We start from the raw sequence: 11,067 nt of genomic DNA, 5'->3' as shown, positions 1-11,067 counted from the left end.
ATATCACCATACCTCTCAGTCTGGATGTGATTCTTGTTCAGGACCATAGGCCATCCTGAATGGAAAAAATCCCTTTCAAGTGCCTGGTGGAGCCTGAGGTGGTTGGACATATTGGAGGTGAGTGTTAGCCAGAACCCTACAAACCTATTAAGCACAGCACCCCACTCTGCAAGACCACAGGAAATATGGAAGGGTCAAAGGCCTTCATACAACAGTGTAAGAAAACAGCACCTGAACAATGGCAGTATCAGTAAACATGCTAATGTGGACGAGGGGAATCTGAGGTCCCACCCCTAGACAGCGAACTACAGGCAACTAATGACAACTTGGAGAAGGAGATTTTGTTCCTTCCTAGGATGAGTTCCCAAGTGTGTTATCCATTATGAAGCAATCAACTCCAAAATCATATAGAACAACCCAACACCAAACAGACTCAGCAGTTGTGTTTATATATTTATGTACATATGCACACATGCGTATGTAATGATAATAATCAAATAAAAAGGGACCATCAGTTTGAGGGGCCATGAAGTGACATGGAAGGGGATGGAGGGAGAAAAGGGAAGGGGGAACAGGTGTAATATTTTAATCATTTTTTAAATGAAAGAAGTGGAAATCTTTCAACAATGTCAGGAAAGTGAAGGAGGTGTGTAATGGGTAGCCATTCCAGCTTTGATCTGGAAGTTCCAACCCCCATTGAGACTTCGGCAACTGTCACGCCTACAAGGCGGGGCCAAGGGAGGCACCTGGAGACCAGAGATCTGAATGGGCCAGCGCTCACTCTGGTCCGGGACCCTGGACGTTGGAGGTGGGCCAAGCAGAGCTCCAGAGAACACCACTGGACTGCGATACACCTTCCCCAGACCCCGCGACCTACCTATCCCTTAATTTGTAAGTTATGCCATTAAATAAATCTCCTTTTAACTACGTGGAGTGGCCTTAATAATTTCACCAATAGAGGTGGGAAGCCCTGAAGCAAGGGGACAATAATCTGAGTTGCAAAGTCCAGATTTGTCTGTGAGAAGTATCACACACATCTGGAGAAATCATTATTAATATTAGTTTTAGTGGTCATATGCTACACTTGACTTTTTTTTTTTTAAATACTTTTAACATGAATTTTAATGTCTGTTGACCCAGGTTACTCTGCATACTGAATACACAGTAGAGTTATGTCAGCCAAATCTTTTCTGTGCTGTCCTTTTGGGCATGCCCTCCATACACATTAAACTACTGAGCTGTTCTGACACAACTTTCCCTCTTGAGCCTATCTCATTGCTGTATGACTTCTTTGGGGACAATGTTTATTTCACCAGAATAGGGAAGTCACAACAGATCAGAAAAATAACTCCACCACTGTCCAGATTCACCACCAGTTAGATTCTTGTAGGAACTTGTGAGGTTATTTTCATGAGCACAGGGGTCTCAGTGAGCCCCATCTTTGATAAACCCACTCTAGCATGGGCGAACCCCATGGAATCTACATCACTAGGGTAACTACAGTGAAGTCTCCTCTTTCCCAGCAATTATTACAACTCTGTGATCTTATAGAGTCAAGAAGTTTGTAAGTTCTTGTGAGTTCTTGTAATTTTCTTATGAGTTTTGTGAGTCTCCTCATCTCTGCTTCATAAGAGAATATTTCCATCTGGAGGATATAGCTGTATAGAACCCCATCCCTTCCTCAGGCTCTTCCATTCTCTCTGTCCCCTCTTCTGTACTGTCATCAGAGCCAAAATGGCATGAGACATATGTCTGATTTTCTTTCATTTTTTGATGAGCACTGGGCCACTATATCATGCCACCAGTCACTCAACAATTTGATCACTTATGTGTTGTAGTAACCACCACCGACAGCATAAATAACTTTCCCACTGGAGTGATGCTGACAGCAACTGTGATCTATGGGCACAAACAGAAGCATTTAGAAGGCATTTAACAGGCATATCATCTGCATTTAACAAAATAAAAACAATACTCTCCCCACTGGGGCACACTGAAATGCAGTTATTTGCCACAATTGCTTCCATTCTTGAGAACTGTCTATTCATTTCATCAGTCCATTTGTTGATTGGGTTGTTTGGAGTTTTGTTGTTTATAATCTTTAATTCTTTACATAGTGTAGATATGAACTCCCTGACAGTTGTTCAGTCATTTTATTTTACTGCACCCTATGGTCTTTTTTTCTCTACTTTAGTCATTTGTATTGTAGAAGTTTTTAAATATAACCTCATTTCCAATGCCTGACTATATTTCCACAGCTACTGGGCTTATTCTCAGACACCCTCTGTCTTTGCCCATCTGTGCATTTGTCTAACAGTATCAGCTCCTATCTTAAGGCTTTTGGCCCATTTATATTGAGTTTTGAACAGGTTGTGATGGATACCCAGTGTCCTTCTGTACATGTGGGCATTTACTGCTCTCTTGTGGAATATTAGTTGAAGATGTGTTACATTGGTTTATGCTGTAGAACATTTGTTTAATGATACAAAGATTGCATTCTTTTATGTCGCATTTGTTTGACTTTGTGAAGCTGTGTTGTTTTGCTTCTCTAAAACACCTAATTGGTCTAATAAAGAGCTGAATGGCTAATATCTGGGCAGAGAAAGGATAGGTGTGGCTGGCACATAGAGAGAATAAATAAAAGAAGAAAAAAGATTGAAGAAGCAAGAAAAGAAGGAGAGGAGGATACCATGGGCCACCACCCAGCTATACAGAAAGTCACGGAATAATAAGTGAAGAAAGGTATCTAGAATAGAGAAAGCTAAAAGCCCAGAGGCAAAGGTAGATGGGATAATTTAAGAAAAGCTGGCTATAAACAAGCCAAGCTAAGGCCGGGCATTTATAAGTAAGAATAAGCCTCCATGTGCTTATTTGGGAGCTGGGTGGTGGGCCCCTAAAGATCCAAAAGTAAAAACAACCAACTACACTACCCAGAAACTTGTGCTGAAACTTCAGTGTAGGTTTGAGGCATCTCTATAAAAAAAAATCACAGGATTGTTTTAGTGTAGGTCTTTTCTATTTCATCTCAGTGATGCATGGATCTGTTTTGTTTTGCCAGCAGCATGATGATTTGTTAGTGTGGAATAACATGAAATCAGCATCTGTAGTATAACCTGAAACCAAATCTGGTGATAGCACCAGTATTGTCCATGTTGGTCAGGTTTGCTTTGGCTATTTTTTTTTTTTTGTGTGTGTTTGCACATAAAGTTTAGAATTGCATTTTCCATTTCTGTGAGGAAAGGTGCTGTAATTTTGATGGGGGATTTGTGCAATCTATATATTGCTTTGATAATACAGACATTATCCCAGTATTGATTCTGCCAATCCATACACAAGGAAGCTCTCCACAGTCCAGTTTCTTCTTCCATGTTTTTCCCTTTGTGTTTCAAAATGTTCATTCTATCATTCTGCACTCAAGAGAAAATTCCATTTTTGAAGCCTTTAACTCCTTCCCTGGATTTATTCCAGGGTATTTTATTGATCATTTGGAGGCCAATGCTAATTGGAGTATTTTTTTGATTTCTCTCTCCATATGACCCCTATCGATATGTGGGATAAATGCTGGTTTTCATAAGCTGATTTTGGAACCTGACACTTTTATGAAAGTGTTTATTAGTACTTAGAGTCTCCTTGTGGAGTCTCTGAAATCTTATGTAGAGGATCACATCATCAGCAAATACTGATATTTTAACTTTGTTCTTTCCTATTTGTATCCCTTTTATTTCTTTCTCTTATTGCTCTAGCTAGTATTTTATGAACTATATTCAGCAGGATAGAAGAAAGAGGACAGCCATGTCCCTGTTGACTTCAACGACATTGCTTTGATTTGTCTCCAATTAGGATGATTCTGACTGTATGAAGTTGCTCCTCCCATGAATGGTTCCTCAAGGGCTATGATCTTGAAGGATGATGGGCCTTTCTCAATGGGCTTCTCTCCATCTCAGGTGATTGTACCATTTCTGTCCCTAAGTACATCATTGTGATGTATCCTATTTATTACTTGTATATATGTGACCAAATGGATAGTAGTAAAACATATTGATATGCTGTTAATGCTTTGTCTAAATGTAACTGACAGTTTTTTGCCTCCATGATGATGAGGAAGATCAGCCTATAATTTCCTTGCTTGTGTATGTATATCAGTTTCACTGAAGAGTTTTCTAGTATCTTCCCTTTCTGCTTTCTGGAATGGATTCAGGAGCATTTTTTTTTCCTTGGGAGAATGCAGCATTGGACACATTTGACCCGGTCTTATTCAGTTGGAACACATTTTATTGCTGTTTAATCTCATTTCTTACTATAGAACATTTTAAGTTTTCCATGTTCTCTTGTTTCATTTTTGTGGATCATAGTGTAGAACACTAATAATTTCTTTTATATTTTCCAATTTGTTTTAGTATAAACTTTTAAAGTATATTCTCAAGATCTTCTGAATTTCATGGGTCATCAATGTGTCTTCTGCATCTGTTGTTTTTAATTTTATTTTTTTGTTTTGCTAAAGGTTGACATTCTTGATATTTTTTTCAAAAATGTCAATTTTTATTCTATTTCTTCTTAATACTGGTATTAATACTTCTTAATTCTGGGAAACTTGCCACAAAGCTTGTTTGCATCTTGGTGTATCAGGAAGCTGAGTGCTCAGGGCAGACACAGAGGGGGATTCCACTGAAATCCACATCTTCTAGTGAGGCTACAGTGCCAAAGGTTCCCCAGTTCCCAAAACAAGTGCTTCCAGAAATTACCAGGCATTCAAAACCCTAATGATCCTGAATGGAACATTCAGATTCCAACCATAACACCCAAAAACCTAACACTTAAATAAATAAAAACAGAGTACACACACACACACACACACACACACTCACACACATAGACATAGACACAGACACACACACAGACACACACAGACGCACACAGACACACACAGACACACACACACACACACACACACACACACACACACACTGACCCTTTGACAAGAATGCACACAGACACATGTGCACAAATAGGAAAAGCTACACACACAGTCTCATACACACTGACATGCCCATATATGCACAATGACACTAGTCTCACAGAAAAACACACAAATATGCATATAGGTTCATATTCAAACATATACACAATGATACAAATGTAGACAGAGAAACATACAGGCACAAGTTCACACAAACAGAGAACACCAGCACAGACAGACATTTGCACACATGAACACATAAACACAGATACTCATAGGAAATCTCTCACAGCTACTCTGCACATGCATATTCAGTACACACAGGCACACATAGATACACATGTACACAGAAGCAGGACAATTAATTTGCACTGTGGTGTGGCACAGAACAGAAGAGAAAAGAGAAGTGGGGACCCCCAGGGGACTTTGGTCAGGAGCCTCACTTCCAACCTCTCTTGGAGCCTGGAAAGGGATGGCAGCTGCTCTGTGAAAGGGTGGCTTGGGATTTAGGTACATTTTAGGGCCCAGCTGCTAGTTTGGTAGAGATCAGCTTTGATGGTGTGGAGAGTCAGGGAGGTATGCAGAACTCTCATGAGGATGGGAAGCAGAAGGGAAGGTAGGACACATGGTTCAGGGTGCTGAAGGGTGACACCATAGCTCGTGTAAGAGGGCTATGGCTGGAGTACACACTTCTGTGCTCAACTTTGCTGTATGGAGATGGGTTGGTGGCTGCTCTTGGAACTGAAGGTTCTGAGAGAGAAGAAAAAGTATTGTGACTTTTTTTTTTGGTGGGAACACTGCCATGCACGGGGAGTGTGGTTCCTCTGGAACCCTTGTTATACTCTTAATTCTGGGTTATCAGGTTCCTACTCTGATAACATTCTCCTCCTGACAAGGCTTCCTGAGAATGTGTGAAATTACAGGCAGGTGGCTATTTACAGAAATTAGCACCATGTATTCATGAGGTCCAAACAAAACAGTGTAATGAACCTATAGCATGGATAGGGGCTTTGTGCAGATGGAGTGTCACCCAGTGCAGGATATACATGCTGCAAGGAGGCCAGGAGCATAGTGGCAACATGGTGACCATGCAGCTGCTCCTGCTGACTGTGGTTCTGATCTTGCCCTCTGTAGAGGAATCATCCTACAGGAATCCTAGATATGTTGCCACTGCTGACAAGGTGAGTGTGATGGGCAGATTGAGTGTGTGAACTGGGTTTCCGTGTTTTGGATGAGGCTCAGGGCTGCTGATGAGAGCTGCAAGTGGACATCAGTGAGATGCCCTGTGTCGTGACTCAGCATTGCTTTTCATTATATCTCATATCGGGGTTACCCAGAGCACAAAGAATGATTTGTGGAGGCATCTGTCTCATCATCTGCCACAGAGACCCATTGCCTCCTTTGTCAGCCTGTGATGCTCTAATAAGGTTGATTAATTCCACAGAAATGACTCTGTTCAGCGTTTCTATTTCTCAACGAAAGCTTCATGCAGGATGATGTGCACAGTGCAGGGCTGCTGTTTGCAGAGGGCTGAGCACTGCTGGAATGTCTGGAGGGAGGTTTAAACTGATGATATGTTTTGAGAAGATACGAGACTTTGGAGATGATCGGCCTTCCTACCAAGCCCTGGCGCTGATGGACAAGGATGCCCTCGTGGTTTCTCTGGTCTTTCATGTCCTCCTCAAGGAAACTCAGCTGATTTGGAGGCAAACAAGCCACATGGATAAAGCTGGTGTCTGGGTACCCTGCCTCCCTCTGAGAACTCCAGCTCATTCTGGTCTAAAGCCTCCCAACAGGGATCACAAGTCCCTCCTTTTCCTCTCAGTCTTGTAGAGTAAAGGGATTGGCAAACTACTGATCATGCTGTTAGCCTGGTGCTCTTGGTGACCTTTTTCTGCTGTTTATGTGAGATCTGTGCAGTAACCCCAAATCAACATGTCCCAGGAATGATATATCTCACTCAAGGGCTCGTCCTTGCCTGCCTGGATCTGCTTCCTCATGACAGAGAGGGGATAGCCATGGCCATGATCCTTCAAAGTATCATGTTCCTCTGGTGGAACAGGGACTGTACCTCATTCCCCTCTGCATCTCCTTCCATCTCAACTATTGCCTGGAACCTCTTTGCTTGGCTTCCCCTTTCCACACTTCCCCCTCAATGGTGGATTTGCTCTTTAGCTTCTAGGAAAGTGGTACATAATTCGCTGGGCAGGAAACCTGCCTGTATCTGCAAAGAAGAAGCTCATCCCACTGCCACCCTTCACATTTGTCAAAAACATCATCAGCAACTTGGAATTTAGGATGAATGTCTCGTGAGTATCCACCCTCAAGCAACCCTCTTTTTTCTTGGCTCTATGGACCTCTGCCCACCCTCACTATGAACATGCTCCTGGCCAATGCTAGGCACTCCATGTTGACATGGAACCCTCTTGTATTGTCTGGGCAATGTGTCAGGTGACCTCTCTAAGTACAGGAGAGACGTTCACAGTACACTGGCTGCAAACAGAAGGCTTAGTGTGTCACATTCTGTTCTCCTAGCACAGTCCCTGGAGGACTGAAGCTTTCCTTCCCTGTACGGCTTTGTTCCCTGGAGCCAATGTATATGCTGCGCTTATTTCTGTGAAGGGACAGAACCTCAGGCCCCTCAAGATTTCACTGAGTTCCATGTGAGGACCCAGGGGTAGGGAGGACAAGTCCAGGTCTCTGCCCATTGGGAGATATCTCTGGAGACACAGTAGATGAATCAGGGCAGGACCTGGCCACCTGAGGAAAATGGATTGGGCTGGCAGGAAGCCTGTCTAGAACTGGGAAGACAGGCAGTTTTTCAGATATGAACCATCTCTTTCTGGTGCTCCAAAGTGCCATGTACACAAGGAGGTGACGGTGGGGGGGGGGCGGGTATGGCAAACCATGCGCTGGTGCTTGGCTGGTTGCTATATGTATCAGAAGGAGGGTCTTGGGTCAAATCTCTGTATAACCTCATGAATGTAAATAGGGCCAGTGTTAAGGAGAGAGCCATGCTTTTTATTTTTTTCCTGTGTTACAGAAAACCCACTGGGTGTGTTGAGTTCAAGATATCTCTGAATGAAGATAAAAATAAACCTAGTAATTTCTATATCTGTGAGTGCTTGGGTTCATGTTCTTCCTTTCCTGGAGCCTTGAGCAAGAGATGTGAAGACCACATGAATCATTTTGTCCCTCAGGGCCAAAGCATAGGATCACCATTGAATTCCTGGGTGGGAAGAACTTTGCTATCGCCTTCCATGTCAGCGAAGCCTACAACCTAACCCTCACGATGACAATGCTTATGGGTGCGTCTCTTCTTACCTAAAGTTGTGAGAGCTGGGCATGGGTTTTTCTAGCAGTGGGTATAGAGTGGGTTACTATTTCTTGCTTCCATGATCTAGTCGCCCACCTGAGGGTCTTTCCTGAGATTCCTGGGGTCTTCAAGAGAGGGGATTGTAAACTCTTGGTGTGTCTACATTCATCCCTCTCCAGATAATTCCTGAAGCACAAGGATCACAACCCTCCCACCCCCCACTGATTGAACCCCAGCTCCTTCCTTCCCTTCTCAGTCAGCCTTTCTCCTGGTCCTGTTCTAAGAAAGGATCTCCTTGGAATTTTTTCCCACTCGGGACATTGGAAGACATTTGTAGACAATGTGTTATTGTCATGGTAGCAGGGCCTGGATCGCCATCCTGTGGAGGACAACTGTTGTGCAGAAGTTACCTCCCTTTACCCAGACAGGTCTGAGGTACTGAAATCCACATTTATTGTCATATCAAAAGAGAGGAAGAAACAAATCAGTGCTAAGTGGAGAAAATTTTTGTCAATACTCTCTTTCCTTTCAGATAACTTAGAATGTAGTTAGATTGAACAAGGCTTGGGAAAGCTCAGTTGTTAAGAGTTATTGATCTGGCATCATGAAGACCTGAATTCATGTAATAAGAGCTCCCATAAATAACTGGACATGCCTGACTGTGCCTGTAACTCCATCATTGTAGAAGACACAGTGGCTTCTTAGAGCTGGCTGCTCAGAAAACCTAGCCACAATGATGAAGTTCCAGTTCAATGAGAAACTGTGTCTCAAGGCAACAATGTTGAGAGCTGCAGAGAAAGATGATTGATATTCTGCTGTACTCACCATGGCTACAAAAAGACACACCAAACCATTCACTGCACACACACACACACACACACACACACACACACACACACACACACACACACGCCAGGTGGGAGGAAAACTAAGACTAAGTCCTATGTGTATTTCCTGAGAGATAAGTTCCTGGGGAGCACAGGTCTCTTGATCAAGTGTCCCAGGCTTTCTCTGTTCTCATAGGGTATCTCTGGACATTGAGAAAGTCCACACATGGAAAGTAACTGGGTCCAAAATTACCAGTGCTAGAGACATAACATCCATGTGCTACCATCACCAAGTACTGAGAACTTCAATGCTGGCAGCACATTTCTAGCCTCTGCTTGTATTCTCCAGTAGATCTTCTCTCATGATCCTTCTGAACATTGGGCTGCACTGTGCTGCCTCTTCCTTACTAGGTCAGCCTGACCACCTGCCATTCTTCAGCAGTAGTCTCTGCACTCATGAGATTCTAACAATGACCTATGAGGTCTCTCAGCCTAGACATGGAGACTCTAGACAGAAACAGCTACTGCTGTCCACCTTCCATACCATCACATCTTTACCAAAGGCTGTAGTGGTCAAGTGGCTACCCACAACTTCTAGGCATTCCTGGAGATTACTCCCCTATTCAAATATGGCTCCAGGACCTGGAGAAGCCACCTCCAAAAGGTAGTCCTGTTTCAAGATGTGTTTTTGAGAAGATGATGGGCCACTGAGGGCAATGTTGGGAGACAGGCCCTGCTGGTAGGTACTTGCAGCATAATTATGACAGAGCTGGCCAGTCACTATTGTATTCCTCTCCTTCTTACATTTTGCTATTGTCAAATTCAACACTTGCCTCTAGGAAAAAAATGCAGAAAGGGGGATCAGGGTGCCCATGGTTCAAGTATGTGGTTTGAGTGGGAGTATAGGGGATGGATGTGAGATTGTTTGCATATGACTTCTGTCTTCTGTGGATGCCTATGTGAGAGCATTTTTTGAGCAGGCTTGATTGAGTGTAATGGGGGGTGCCAGTTTCATGGAAGACCCATGTGCTCAGGAATATTTAGTTAGAGACACTCTTTCTATGACCTGAAATATCTCAGGTCCTAGAAAAATTCCTAAATGATCTGTGGGTGAACTGTCTGTATTAAGAATCTTTTCTACCCCCTTGTTCCTTACCCATGTGTCCTGCAGGTCGAAATATGGCTCCAAAGAGAACAATGTTATTGGATTTTGAAGATACTGTAGAAGACCTAGGGCTGAACAAAACAGATATTATCCACCCTAAATGTGATGGTAATGAAATTACATTCCATCCATGATACTCTGTAAGACAATGGCCATACAAACATGTTTTCCAGACACCCCTCTCTTTCTGTTTGTAACTAGATTCCTGTGAGTTGTCCAGAGAAATTTAGTGCATGGAGAAGAACCAATGTCTTCACAGGAACTGGAAGCCGTGTCCATTGAATTCATCCTCTGCTACTATAGATAGAATGCCAGCTGCTAAGAGAAGACATGTCTCACATCCACACCCCCCAATGCTTAAGCTTTCAGTAAAGGTGGTAGACATTCCCTCCTCTATGTTTTAAGTGTGATCAAATGACACCTGGCTTTGTTTTACTTGGGTGTGAGAAGGCACAGAGATCTGACCTTGATCATCAGCACTCATGGATCCCTACATAAGTGATATATCATGGTACACAGGGTCACAAGGCTCAGTTTTGGCAGCTGGGATAGCTGGAGAGAGGCACAGGGTAAGGTAAGAATACGCATGATAGCTAGTGAGGGAAGGGGTGGCGGCTAGGCAGGGTCACAGGCAGGCAGGTGTAGGTCAGCAAGTGTGGATCAGTCCAAGAACTTAGGGGTTTAAGTACTCCCCTAATATTCTGATGCCCACCGTTAGCTGTTTGTCCCAGTGTGAAGGCCATGGAGTGAGAGGGGAAAGTGCTCTATGAATGTGGAAGGCAGGGCTTGAAGAAGAGGCCTT

General features: G+C 43.2%; 1 protein-coding gene across 1 annotated transcript; it reads left to right on the top strand.

The window, feature by feature from the left end:
- The first annotated feature begins 6,003 nt into the window (after positions 1 to 6,003).
- LOC131910106 (minor allergen Can f 2-like) lies at positions 6,004 to 10,495 on the top strand. Its single transcript, XM_059262195.1, has 6 exons — positions 6,004 to 6,138; positions 7,133 to 7,266; positions 8,001 to 8,074; positions 8,158 to 8,265; positions 10,272 to 10,373; positions 10,467 to 10,495. Exons 1-6 carry the CDS (start codon positions 6,004 to 6,006, stop codon positions 10,493 to 10,495), a joined length of 582 nt encoding a protein of 193 aa, XP_059118178.1.
- Positions 10,496 to 11,067: the final 572 nt, after the last annotated feature.

This window comes from Peromyscus eremicus, chromosome 4 (genome assembly GCF_949786415.1).
Source record: "Peromyscus eremicus chromosome 4, PerEre_H2_v1, whole genome shotgun sequence".
NCBI classification, from domain to species: Eukaryota; Metazoa; Chordata; class Mammalia; order Rodentia; family Cricetidae; genus Peromyscus; species Peromyscus eremicus.
Note: the sequence above shows the minus strand (reverse complement) of the source record. Positions and strands in the feature narration are given on the sequence as shown.

What these genes read in the sequence shown, in the direction of transcription:
- LOC131910106 (XM_059262195.1), top strand. Translation starts at nt 6,004, where the DNA reads ATGCTGCAAGGAGGCCAGGAGCATAGTGGCAACATGGTGACCATGCAG. An exon ending in GAATTTAGGATGAATGTCTC is followed by an intron (nt 7,267 to 8,000) that starts GTGAGTATCCAC and finishes CCTGTGTTACAG; the next exon opens with AAAACCCACTGGGTGTGTTG. An exon ending in TATCCACCCTAAATGTGATG is followed by an intron (nt 10,374 to 10,466) that starts GTAATGAAATTA and finishes GTTTGTAACTAG; the next exon opens with ATTCCTGTGAGTTGTCCAGA.